A 13880-nucleotide genomic window follows, 5' to 3' on the forward strand; every position below is an offset into this window, starting at 1 on the left:
TCCATTGGTTTAAGGAAGGGGGAACTTGTTGCAGCCAGTGAAGTGGGATTAATGCTTTTGCAGCGTCAAGTAGGTGGGCTAACAATTTGTGCTTGTGGGGATGGAAGCTTGCGGAGGGCCTCCAGAGAAAGATTATGTCCGGGGTAATTTTGAAATTGGTAGAAAGTTTTCTCAAGTCACCCTCTACTCCCTCCCAAAAGGGTGTTATTTTCGGGCATTCCCACCAGATGTGGAGATAGGATCCGATGTCGTTGTTGCATCTCCAGCATGTGTTGTTGGGCGCTAAATTGTAGTCTTTAAGCCATTGGGGGGTTTTGTACCACCTTGTGAGAAGCTTATAGTGGCTTTCTTGCATTAGGACACAGGGGGTTAGTCCGTAAGCCGTTCTCAGGATGAGTTGGGTTTCTTTTGTTGAAAGGGAGATCTTTAGTTCTTTTTCCCAAGAGGTTATAAAGCTGGGCTTAGATATTCGGGGAGGGGCTATGTAGTTCTTGCGGATATAAGAGATTTTTTGTTTTGCGTTATTTACCTCAGTTGTTTTTTCGAATACGGTTTTTGGTCTGGATGAACTGAATTTAGCTAGAAATTCGTTTATTGCTTTTTTAGCATGCGATACCTGTAGAAAGGAGAGCTTGTTATTTGGGGCTAGTGTTGTGATTATATCTTCTGTGGATTTATGAGACAGTAGCTGTATGTCCTTTATTTTAGTTCCCTTAAATTGCTTCCAGATGCTTACAGAGCACGGGTCAGGTTCCTTTCCCAGCAGTCTAATCAGACAACCGATTGGTGCTAAAGGGGAGGGGTCTGGGGCTAGTTCGCCTTTGAATTTGTCCCACGTTTCGCATGGTCCCCTTATAAGCGGGTCAAAGTTTTTTGCCCTGTATTTGGGCTTCTTAGGAGTCCATAGGTCCACCACCAACGACTCCCCATAGGAGGCATGCGCTAATTCTTGAAGCAGGGGATCTCTGGTAGGGTGTGTCAGCTCTAGCCAGTAATTAATCTGTACTGAGTGGAAGTAATCTTGGAAATTCGGTAAGTCTATACCTCCCTCCGTTCTCCTCTTGGTCAGTAGGTTATATGCTAGCCTAGGTTTTTTTTGTTTCCAGACGAAGCTCGTGCATAGTGAGCGCAGGGTTTTGAAGAACGAGGTCGGGAGGTGTATTGGAATCATCCGCATTTTGTAGAGTGCTACAGGGAGGATATATGATTTTAAGATATTCTTTCTCCCGAACCACGAGAGGGAGGGTAGGTCACACGTTCTCAGTAGTCTTTTGAGTTGGTCAATTAGGGGCTGGAAGTTACGGGCATAAAGGTTTTCTGTTCTCTTGGTCAGTTTAATCCCCAGGTAGTCTACTTCTGATTCTGACCATTTGAAGGGTGAGCTGGATCTCAACTGGGAGCACTGCGGTTCCGGGATTGAGATGTTTAAGATTATGGATTTGGCAAAATTTACTTTAAAGTTTGACAGGGAACCAAAATCACGCAGTAGTGAGGTGAGTCTGGGTATGCTCCTCTCGGGTTTGGTAACTACAAACATCACGTCGTCCGCAAATGCTGCCGTATGCAATGTATTCGAGTTTATGCGGAGACCTGCTATATTCGGGTCTTGTCTCACCCACTGTATGAGAGGTTCCATCGTGAGGATGAAAAGCGTGGGAGACAGCGGGCACCCTTGTAGTGTCCCGTTTCGGATCTCGAACGTGGGAGATAGTGTCTCATTAATTTTTAATCTGGCGTGGGGAGCTGCGTATAGGGAAAAAATAGCCGAAATAAATGCTGGGGGAAATTTAAGACGTAATAGAACTCTTTCCATGAAGATCCAGCTCACCCTATCAAAGGCCTTCTCGGCATCCGTGCTGACGAAGGCCATCGGTATTTTCTGACTACGGGCGTATTTGGAGGCATGGAGCAGTCTCAGGCAGTTTTCTTTACCCTCCCTGTCTTTCACGAAGCCGGTTTGTTCTGGATTGATCAGATTTGGGATGAAGTCTCCTATTCTTCTAGCTAACAATTTGGCCCAGATCTTGACGTCCAGATTGATGAGCGATATTGGCCTAAAGCTACTGCATTGTTCGGGGTCTTTACCCTCCTTATGAATAAGGGTAATATGTGCCTCTTGTGTCTGTCTGGCAAGAGGGGCCCCACTCAACAGAGCGTTAAAAGTCTCCGTTAGTCGGGGTAATAATTGTGGCTTGAAAACTTTGTAATAATTTAAAGAAAGACCGTCAGGACCTGGGCTTTTCCCTTGCGGGAAGGAATCGATGACTTCCTCTACCTCCCTGCTCGTGATCGGGGACACAAGTGTGATAGCGTCTGTCTCATTAAGATTCTTCAAGTCCAAGGACCTCAGAAACGCGTCTATTCTATCCGGGGAGCCCTGACTAGAGGAGAAGGGCTCAGAATCTTCCAGGTTATACAGTCGGGAGTAGAATTGGGTGAATTCTTTAGCTATGTCGCTGGTGGTGGTCACTCTGGTTCCTTTACTTGTCTTTATTGAGAGGATTGCATTACGGGTCTTAGTTTTTTTCAGCATTGCTGTTGTTATTTTACTCCCACGGTTCCCATGGGCGTAGAAGGCCTGCTTAAGATACATGTGTTTTTTGTTGAATTTTTCAGTGAGGCATGAGCGGAGGTTGTATCTCAAGGAAGTTAATTCCTCGAGTTTGTTTATGGACTGGGAGAGTTTTGCGACACTTTCTAACCTTGCGATCTGCGATAATAGGGAGTCTATTTCTTTTTGTTTTTGTCGCTTAACTCTTGTGCCCAGCGCTATGAGCAGGCCTCTTACGTAGGCCTTGTGCGCCTCCCATACCGTAGGGGCCGCGACGCTGCCCTCCATGTTGTTAATAAAATACTCTTCTAGTAAATCTCCTAGTCTGGTTTTCTCCTCTATTGGGGTGAGGAGTGAGTCGTTCAATCTCCATCTCCACTCCCCGGGGGTCACCTGTTGGATGTGGACGTCTATGTAGACCGGAGCATGGTCAGAGACCGTGACCGGTCCTATGTGGGCTTTTTTCAGGTGAGGTACCAGGTTGGCAGAGACAAAGAGATAGTCTAATCTCTGATAGGAGGAGTATTTTGATGAAAAGTGGGAGAAATCTTTGTCTGCGGGGTTAAGGTATCTCCAAGTGTCTAGTACTCCCAGGTCTTGTAGGGACCGGTGTAACTTTTTAAGCTTAGCCTGAGGGGTCTGGGAGCGTCCTGTTGAGGAGTCGAGAAGGGGATTTAAGGTGACATTTAGGTCCCCCCCTAAAATTATATGGCCTTCCGCAAATTGTTTGATGATCTCGAGCTGTTTGACCAGCCAGGGTACCTGATCGTTATTAGGGGCGTAGAGATTTGCGATAGTTAGTTTAGTATTTCCTATTGTGCCCTTAACTACTATAACCCTTCCCTCCTCGTCTATGTATTTGTTGTCTAATTTGAAAGGGATAGATTTGTGCAAAAGGATAGCCACCCCTTTAGAGGCTGAGTTTGGATGGTTGTTGTGAAAGTGTTGTTGGAAGCCCAACCCCGGGAGTGGGAAGTGCCTGTCTCCCTTAAAATGTGTCTCCTGGAGTAGGAGAATCTTAGGCTTCTTTTGTTTTAAAAGGTGCGCTATGTTATGTCTCTTACCTGGGGAGTTCAGACCCCGGACGTTGAAGGTCGCGAAGCGCACCGATGCCATACTCCCGCAAGATGTTCACGTGGAAGTTTTGCCTGTTGGGGAAACGAAAGAAGACAGAGAGAGTGAGAGCACCACCGAGCCCAACCAGTCTTTGGTTTCCAATTGTGAATGCGTCCTAAACGCAAGGGAAGGGGAAGGTAAGAGGGGTAAGGTAACAAGTGGAAAAATTAGAGGGAGGGGTGTATTAGGGCACCGATTCTGTACCGGGCAACCCCCGTGAGGTCCCAAGGGTTTCAGTAATGGGTTCAGGGATTGATACGAAGGTATCTAAGGTAATTCTTTGAGTCGATTCAGTAATAGAGATGTGGGGTATTTGTTAGTGGTTAACAAGTTCAGATGGGGTTTGCCCAGGTGAGGGGCGAACTCCACCGTACCAAAGAGGGTTAGCAGAGGGGGAGGAGAGTGTTAGGAAGAGATTATAAACATTACAATGTCTCCATTGTTTCGAACAATATATATCAAACCATGAGGTAACCGAACTTCAGATATTCGGGATGGCGATCCTCTGCGAGTCAGAGGTCGTTTAAACTATTCTCCCAAAAGGAGTGGAAATGTCCTCTACTTCAGGTGTCTTCTTGTGATACTCCGTCTTTACTTTTCTTTCTTTTGCCCCTCGGGGATCTGGAGCTCGCCGTGGGGAGTCCCGTACCCGGGGGGGTCAGCAAGGGGAAGGACGGGAGTTCCGGCAGAGGGAGCCAGTTTGGAACTTCAATCGGTTCTATTTCAAGAATATGCCAGCTTCTCTGCAGGTCATCAGGTGTACGGATGTTAATTCTGCGTCCTCTGAGGTTAATTCCTAGACCAAATGGGAACAGCCACGAGTATCTTATGTCTCTTGCCCTTAAAGCTTCTAGTAGGGGCCTCAAAGCGCGGCGTTTGGCCAAAGTAGATGGAGCTAGGTCTTGGAATAGGTGAATTGCTGCCCCCCCATAGAGCAGGTCTTTAGTGTTTCTTGACGCCTCCAGAATTGCTTGCGCGTCCGGAAAGGTCAGGAGCTTGCAAATTGTGTCTCTGGGCGGATCCGCTCCAGTTGGGGGGGGTCTCAGGGACCTGTGGATCCTCTCAATTGAAATTCGTGAGGCTCTCTCGTGGCCAAGGAGCTGAACAAATATTTCCATGGCGACCTTCGGAAGCGCTTCAGCGGCCCATGTTTCTGGTACGCCTTTTATTCTTATATTGTTGCGCCTGTTTCGATTTTCCAGGTCTTCTTGCATAGTAAGGGCTTGATTTAGGTAGTGGTGTTGTTCTATTACTACCTGCGCCAGTTCAGTAGAGTGTGTAGATATGTTTGCTGCCGAAGTCTCCAATGCCTCTACTCTTCCGCTCATTGACTTTAAATCTTCTTTAATGTCTGAGAGGTCGGACATGATGGGTCTTACTGCATTTGTAATAAGATCTCTCATGAAACTTCGTGAGAGTTGTTCGCCTTCCTCTCCCTCTGAAGAGGCTTCTTCCTCTCTCTCAGTGCTGAGGGGTGTTGATGTTGGGAGGTTCAACGCTTTTTTGCTAGTCGGATGAGGTGATCTTGAAGTTCTTTCTTTCAGGAATCTTTGCATGTCGGTTTGGCTTTTGGTTGGACGAGGAGTATCTAGTATGTCGCTGCTCCTGTCTCTATTGTTCTTCCCCATACTGCTATGAGGTTGGCTTGTCAGAAGTGATTTTGAGTAATACGATGGAGCCCCCTCACGCGATGCACTCCCACTAGGTGGACATTATTTGTGCGGGGCTTGTGCCGCTGCTTGGGCGGAAGTTGTTTGCGGTCTGGAACTTTGTTCGCTGTTGGCGGTAAAATATTCTCGGCGTCCTATGTGGGTGACTTGGTCGCAGTATAATACCACTTTATGGACGATTTTGTACGTCCGGGCTCCCGGGAGGGCTTGCTTTTCCCGTAGGGGCTAACTAGGTGATTAATTCGGCCCTCGGGACGCCTTTTTCCTAGAAATCGGGGGGAGCAGTAGTATGTTTTTAATGCTCTGGCTTTTTGTCGGGGAAAGTGTTAATCTTGTTGGCCCTTAAAGGGGGGTTAGCGATCGGTAGTCCGCTGTAGAGCTCTGTTCAGAGAGTTCCGCAAAAAATTCAGGCTAGGCCTGTGACGAGCTTGTTCTGTTGCGCAAAATGGGGGCTGGTCTTCCGAGTTTGGGAGGTGGAGAGGGCCAACCAGGTTGCTCTGGGTGAGCTGCAGGTAGTTGAAAGTCCTTAGAATCAGATAGCTACACCCTTGCAGATTCGAGTGCGCACTGGCCTTATCACTATGCGCTATCAGTGCGATTTGAGGGGCGTTTTTTGCAGGGTTATGCAGGGGTTCCCTGTGATGGGCCTGTAATGACTTGGCAGTAAGTTAATGTTTCCCCAGCACAGGGTGGATGAAGCTGTTTTCTCCCTCCCTTCTGTACCGTATCAGCTCCCAGGGAGTCAGGGGTTAAGTGGCACCCGTCCTCTTCTGGTTATCAGGCTGGGAGGATGGGCCGGTGCTCTCTTTTCTGGTGTGAGTATGGGGGAGGGCCGCTCCTCTTGTTAGCGGGGAATGGCGGGAAGGTCGTGGTAGCGGGGGTTTGGGGGGGGGGGGCTACGGGACCGTGCTGCAGTATCAGGCAATACTTGCTGTTTAACGAATTAGGTCCCCCCGGATGTATCCGGTCCGCCAAGTGCTTTGCAGCCGCTGCTGAAGGCTACGGCCTCTCCTATCCTGCGCCCGCTTCCCGTCCTCCGCAGTGTTTTTTATCTGGCTCTCCTGGCGGTCTGCACCTGCCCCCTCCTGTCGGTTCAAGGCTGATAAGCTTCCCCGGAATGCCTCCTCGGGTGCGCTGCTTGAATGGGGTCGGGTCGTCCGGTTGCGTCCCGCGTCTCTGCTCCAGCCGCGAAAATTTAGGCCCCGGCTTCCGGTCAGCAGCTAGGCCTCAGCGGATTGCTTCCCCCGGTGGGGGACCGGGAGGTCTCTTTTTGCTCCCCAGCGGTCAGAGTAGCTAATGCTGGTGTTGAGCAGGGCGTCCGAGAGTTAGATGAACCCGAAAAGTCCCTCCAACTGCCACGGATTGCAGGAGCAACGGCTCCGTGCTTCTGCTCTCTCTGCCCGCTAGGCCACGCCCCTAAAACATCATATATGATATAAATATTTGATATTTTTATAAAATACAATCATGTGTACAATCTTTAGTGGTTCAGGTCCCACACTGTACAGTCGGGGCTTGGATGTACCCGAAAAGGTGACAAAGGCTCAATGTGGTGAGGAGGATCTTCTACTTGGGAGTTATGGTGCTTTTGCAGCCAAATGGCATGTTCTATTTCAAGTAAATAAGTTAAAGTAACTGACACAGAGCGACTATCGGTCAGAAAAGTCATTCAGAAAAGCCGCTGAAGCCTACGAATCAGTCGTTTGTCTGCTTTTTAACAGGTCTATGATTGGTCACTAGTTGTTCACTGAGATATTGTTCATAGAGCAGATCTCCTTCCAAATTAATTCGCTAGTCAATACAAATGACTGTGTTTTTACACCAGATGACTGGGGATCAGCAGGGTCTATTTTTTTTGGAAAAGTGATAAAAAGCTATTTGCGACTCCTCCTGTTACCCTATTGGTGGTCGTGTTTACGCTTAGCAATTATCCTTTGAATTAGCTCTTTCTAGTGATTATTAGACCAAGTCATCCCATGTAAAGGCCCCTTTACTCTGTAAATAAAAAAAATTGTGCAACTGTTTGACTTTTTGGTTTCAATGTATCTAAACTATAAAGATGTGGCTTATAACAAAAAACCAACTTTGCTATTTAAGAACAGGGTCTGAAATACAATAGATCTGATTAACGGTAGTTTCACACGAGCGTGTGCGTACATAGTTGCGTACATATGTGCGCACCACTGTACGCGCAAAAACATGCGTGTATGAAGGTCCGTGCATTGCCTTCAATGGAGCCGCGGCTGCTGCCTGCAGCTCCATTGAAGACGATGGTCTGTCGGCACCCCATAATTGTTTTCAGGAAAGAGCTTTAAATATGAGCTCTTCTCTGAAAAACAAACCTTTTAATGTAAAAAATAAATAAATTCAAATATACTTACCTCTCTGCCGCTGCCGTGTCCCCCACGGAGACGAAGAACACATCTGCTGCATGCGGAAGATGTTTTCTTCATCCCGGTAAGGAAAAAGAATTCCCTGCTGCACCTGTGACAGATGTGACAGATGCAGCAAAGGAATTCTAAATCCCCCGCGGGAAAAAAAGAATTCCCTACCGCAGCTGTCACAGATGACAGCTGTGGTAGCGGATCCAGCTGACGGCACCTAGTAGTATACTTAGGTATAAGCCCTTCCCTGAAAAACAAGGCAAGGTAGTGTAAAAAATAATAAACACCATATATTCACGTTTCTTCAGCTGCCGGGGCTCAGCTGCGTCCTCTCTGTGTTGTCCCCATGTCTTCAAAGCAGTTCTTTGAGGAGGGGGGAAATAAAAGCACCGCCTGCTTAAAAAGCTGCGTCCGATTGGCTGAGGCGCTCAGCCAATCACACGCAGCTCTTGCCTGTTATCCATTCAGCGAGAGCTGTCTGTAATTGGCTGAGGTGCTCAGCCAATCAGAAGCAGCTGTCTGTGATTGGCTGAGCTGCGGCTCCATTGCAGACAATGCATGCATTCCCTATGATGCACGCATGTCCTATCTTTGCAGGCGCACGCCTGTAAAGCACGAACATGCGAACACACCATAGGGAATGCATTGCTTGTAATAGACGCGTATTTTTGTGCACGCGTATGCACACACAAAAACATGCCCATGTGAAGCCACCCTGAAGCAGCACTGAAGTTGAAGCTTAAAGGAGTTCTGTCATTAAAAAAAAAATTCTATACTCACCTATTCCTCCCCAGGCAGACTCCTTATCTTCTCCAGTCCCCCGGGTCTATGGGGTACACACTGCAACAAAAATGACATAATAACTTTATTCTATGGGTCAGTACTAGAGATGAGCGAGCACGCTCGGTTAAGGCAGTTACTCGAGCGAGCATCGCTCTTCTCGAGTAACCGCATACTGGTTCGAGCAGGTTCGGGGGTGGCAGCGAGGAGGAGAGTGTGAGAGATCTCTCTCTACCCCTGGTGCCCCCCCCCCCCCCCCCGAATCTGCCTTAACCGAGCGTGCTCGCTTATCTTTAGTCAGTACGTTGACTACAATACCAAATTTATATTGTTTTTTTTTGCTGTACTACTTTAAATCTTTTTCCAAAGATACTTAATTATTTAAAATTCTACTGCTATTTTCTGGCAGCCATAACTTTTTCCTTTTTCCATTGACTTAGTTGTGTGAGGGCTAATTTTTGGAGAGACGTCTTGTAGTTTCTATTGGTACCACTTTTGAGTAAATACGACTTTTTGATAGCTTTTTATTACTTTTTTTTGACAATGTTTACCACGTGGGATAAATAATGTTACTTTGATAGATCGGACTTTTATGAACGCAGCGATACCAAATGTTTTTTGGGTTTATTATTTAGATACTTTTCTTATAAACAGGTCAAAAGGTTTTTTTGTTTGTTTTGTTTGTTTTTTACTTTAAATTTTTTTAATAATTAAAGGGGTTGTCCCGCGCCGAAACGGGTTTTTTTTTTTTTCAACCCCCCCCCCCCCGTTCGGCGCGAGACAACCCCGATGCAGGGACCTAAAGAAAGCTTACCGGAGCGCTTACCTTAATCCCCGCGCTCCGGTGACTTCTATACTTACCGGTGAAGATGGCCGCCGGGATCCTCTTCTTCCGTGGACCGCAGCTCTTCTGTGCGGTCCATTGCCGATTCCAGCCTCCTGATTGGCTGGAATCGGCACGTGACGGGGCGGAGCTACACGGAGCCGGCATCCTGCACGAGAGGCTCCATAGAAGAAAGCAGAAGACCCGGACTGCGCAAGCGCGGCTAATTTGGCCATCAGAGGCCGAAAATTAGTCGGCACCATGGAGACGAGGACGCCAGCAACGGAGCAGGTAAGTATAAAACTTTTTATAACTTCTGTATGGCTCATAATTAATGCACAATGTATATTACAAAGTGCATTAATATGGCCATACAGAAGTGTATAGACCCACTTGCTGCCGCGGGACAACCCCTTTAATGAAACATTTTTAAAATTTATTTTTACTTTTTTAGTCCCCAGAGGGCAAATAAACTTGTGATGCTTTGATCGCTCCTGCAGTATGATGAAATGCCATGGCATTACATTATACCGCGATTTGACAAGCAATTTATCAAGCTATGCCATAGGCATGGCTTCATATGCAATCTTCAATGACAGCCCTGGCTAAGCCAATTCATAAATTCTGCCTCCTCAAAGAGATGGCTGTGATTGGTTCTTCAAGCATTTTTCAGCCAATCAATGCAGCGCTCGAAAAACCAATCACAGCTATCGCGTCTTGGAGGCGAGATTTATGAATTAACTATGTGGCGGCTCAGCCAATTCATAAATTCCGCCTCCTCAAAGCGATGGCTAATTAGCCAACCTCCTTGAGAACTAATTAATTTGACGAGATCAAACAAGATTCTTTGGGATCCATTTGAAAATGGATGTCATAGCTGCATTAACCCCTTAATGGCTGTTGACGGATATATTAGTCATTGGTCACAGAAGGGAGTATGAGGCAGGAGCTGAGTTCCCTCCGTAACTGGTGTCTACAGCTGACAGCCACTGACAACAGCCGCGGTCAGAGGGAACTCCAATCACAGGCGTTCAACTGCTTAAATACTGCCGTCAATGCTGACTGCAGCAACTAAGTAGCCAATTAGGGGCTAACCCCTCCAGTGCCCCATTGCTGTTCCCTCCCACCACCCCCGATGCGCCAAAGGATTGCGATGGTAGCCTGAGGCCATGCTACCAGTGAAAGTACTATATAATGTAATACTGAAGTATTGCAGTATATTGTTCAGGTCATCAGACGATCATAAGTTACAGAGTCCTCTATGCGGATTAAAAAAAGAAGGAAAAAAGTTTATTTAAAAAACTTAAATATTCCAAACAAAATAAAAAATATTAGAAGTTAAAAATACCCTCCTTTCTCATTTTGCACATAAAAAAAATAAAACCATAAAAAAATTGCCATTGCTGTGCTCATAAAAGTCTAAATATCATCTTCTTTTTCATGTATGGTGAAAAAATATGCAATGCCTGGATTGAGAGTTTTTATCACCCTGCCACTCAAAATACATTGAATAAAAAATGACTAAGAAGGTGGCTGCATTCACTCATGTCCTGTTGGACTGCCGTAGTAGAGTTTGCAGTTCCATAGACAGAACTACAGTAAAGAAATATATATCCTGTGGTATTGTGTTTTTTTGGGGTGGGAGGGGGGTTACAATCGGATTTATGGATGACCTATCCCACTACATGCCTGTATAGTTGGATACATCACAGCTTTCTATCAGGAAAGGAGGTCGTTCCCAGTGACAGAACACATGGAGTGCCATAGGGAAGAACATGAAGAACAAAAAGTAAATCCTAACTGATAATGACTGAACCTAATGGTTCAGGTATGGCTGTGGTAAAAATGGCAATCATGCTGGCTCCTTCTACATGCTCTGGATTGTTCATGTTAATGACACTACTATTAGAAAAGAGAATGTGACACTTAAATAACTGCCATCAAGTATGACTGCATGTTTTTACATACTATATATATATATATATATACTGCCCTATATACCTCCAATACAGGAATGAACTGGTCCGAGAGAATCATATAAAACACGCAGATAAATTCAGAGTAATTCCAGATTGTTTTCACACCATGTGTTCCACCTGGGCATAAATAATGTGAGATTACAGCCAATATTTGCTGTTATGTGTATGGGTTAAGGCCTAATAGATATTCTTTGAAGATCAGGATATTTTGTCCTATGGAGCATAGATCTTCCTGGGTGATAATCTGCAGAGGACACTGGCGTAACTATAGGGGATGCAGGGGATGTGGTTGCACCCGGGCCCAGGAGCCTTAGGGGGCCCATAAGGCCTCTCTTCTCCATATAGCGAGCCCAATACTATGAATAAAGCATTATAGTTGGGTCCCTATTATAGGTTTTGCATTGGGGCCCAGAAGCTTCAAGTTACGCCTCTGCGTTAAGGGGTTAAGAGAAGTTGGGGGGGCTCAAGATAAACCTTTGCACCCGGGCCCATGAGCCTTTAGCTACGCCCCTGGCAGAGGAATAGCCCCAAAATTACTGTGCTAAACCACTATTTGCTCTGCTGTTCATACTTTAGCCACTAGTTCCAATTCATTGTACTCCCTGATCGGCGTTAGGCGTTTTCATTCCATTTGTGGTGTCAGTTTATGTAAATCCTCCAGCGTGTTTCACGTCTGATTTGTATGAATTATTGTATTAATCTCTAAATTCTTGGCATTTTTTCAAACCACAGCTGAGTTGGAGGCCTGCCTTGGTACCTTCTATTCCCCAGCCTGCCCTCTCCTGGACACCATCATAATGGAGTATAGAGACCCAATCAGTAGATATGCCCGGAGATTTTTTCACCATCTTTTGAGGTAAGAAATTTTAGGTACCAGTGCCATAATTGCTGATTACATCATCTTTGACTAGAAACAAAAACTCTTGAAGCTGCCACTCATGTATAATGGAAGCAAGCCTTTTATAGGCTGCCATAATATCAGTTATGCTTCATGAATTGCCAGAGTAGAATTCGTCTCCGTTCACATTTCTGTTTAAAATTTCCATCGTATGACCATAACCAGCAGTGCCTAATTGAACCCATTGACTATTATTGACACTTGGCTGCAACAGCTGCTGATGGCGGCGGTTGAGCCTTTAAATGCCCTGATCGAAGTTTGGGAGTCCTGACAGCCCCCTGTGATGTGATCACAAGGTGGCATCTGAATCTCATGGCTGCTGTGAGCCTTCTGAAGATCCTTAAGGCTGCCATGTAGTTATGCCTATTAAAATGGGCCTATGGCTTGTCTTAATAGACTGACTTCAGAAATTCAGCTAGTTCTATCTTTGCACACGAACTCCTCCTGTCCTGACTTCGGCTTTGTATATCGACCACATTCCTGCCTGTTCCACTGTTACCGAGCTATAGTTCTTCTGACTTGTTTACAACAACTGCCAAGTACTGAGACTACTTGAGGTTCCTGCATTGGAGACCAATCCCCAATGATGGGGTTAAAGAGTGAAGACCAGGGGACCCCAAGTGCTGCCATCAGGTGTAGCCCCGAGCCAAATCTGTCTGTATAATACATTCTGAAGGAAGACATACTTGGTACTGCTCTTCTTCCAGAGTCAAGGAGCTTGCGTTGAGATAAGGCCCATTTAGACACAACGATTATCGCTCAAAATATGTCTTTTGAGCGATAATCGTTGCGTCATTTACAGCGCAAGATGATTGCTCAAATGTTGAGTGATCACCTTGCACTCCGAGTGGAGGATGCAGAAGACAAGCGGGGCCGCTTGTCTTCTGCATCCAGCTATTCCCCGCTCAGAGAGCCCAGCTGTTATACAATAGAGCGCTGTGAGCGGAGGATGCAGAAGACAAGCGGGGTGTCCCCGATTGTCTTCTGCATCCAGCTGTTCTCTGCTCCGAGCGCTCCGTGCGGGTTATGGAGAACAGAGCTGGACGGCTCTGTTCTTCATACCCAGCCTGTCGTCAGGGAGCGGGATACAGCTGAAACAATAGTATCAGCTGTATCCCTCTGTGAATCCCTGATAAGGCTCATCGTTGCCTTTCAGCACGCTGAAAGACGACGATGAGTAACGGGATAACGAAAACTACACAATGTCAGTGCAGTTACACATAACGATTATCGCTCAAAAGACAGCTTTTGAGCGAATGTTGAGCGATAATCGTTGTGTGTAAATGGGCCTATACACTACACACAGATACAACTTTGTACCCTGCTTTATCTAGGCCAAGCAATACAATATAACTGTCACCTGTCAGCATGTTCCCCATTAATTTACTGGTGTCAGGCTGGCGGAGGTGGATCTGCCTTGCCACACACTAATTTGGCTTTGTGCTATATCGGGAGGCAGCAATTGGGGAACCAAGTTTTCATACTTGACCCCTTCAATTGGGATTTGGTCTTCCATGGCGGGTCTCCAAGCTGTGACTTACAGAAATAGTCTCAGCAGCTGCTGATATCAAGTCGGAGGCATGATACCTGAATGTGTGAACACAGTCCTAAACCAGAAATAAACTAAGGTCGGGACAGGCAACATAAACGTCAACACGGGTATCAGGCGGTGGGTCAGG

General features: G+C 46.3%; 1 protein-coding gene across 2 annotated transcripts in view; it reads left to right on the forward strand.

The window, feature by feature from the left end:
• WDPCP (WD repeat containing planar cell polarity effector) overlaps positions 1 to 13880 on the forward strand; it is a 333546-nt gene that overhangs the window by 205140 nt on the left and 114526 nt on the right. For both annotated transcript variants that reach the window (XM_066595499.1, XM_066595500.1), the window contains one exon: positions 12036 to 12159. In XM_066595499.1, coding sequence (XP_066451596.1) covers positions 12036 to 12159 — 124 coding nt within the window. The remainder of the gene's footprint in view (positions 1 to 12035; positions 12160 to 13880) is intronic.

Source organism: Eleutherodactylus coqui, chromosome 3, assembly GCF_035609145.1.
Source record: "Eleutherodactylus coqui strain aEleCoq1 chromosome 3, aEleCoq1.hap1, whole genome shotgun sequence".
NCBI classification, from domain to species: domain Eukaryota; kingdom Metazoa; phylum Chordata; class Amphibia; order Anura; family Eleutherodactylidae; genus Eleutherodactylus; species Eleutherodactylus coqui.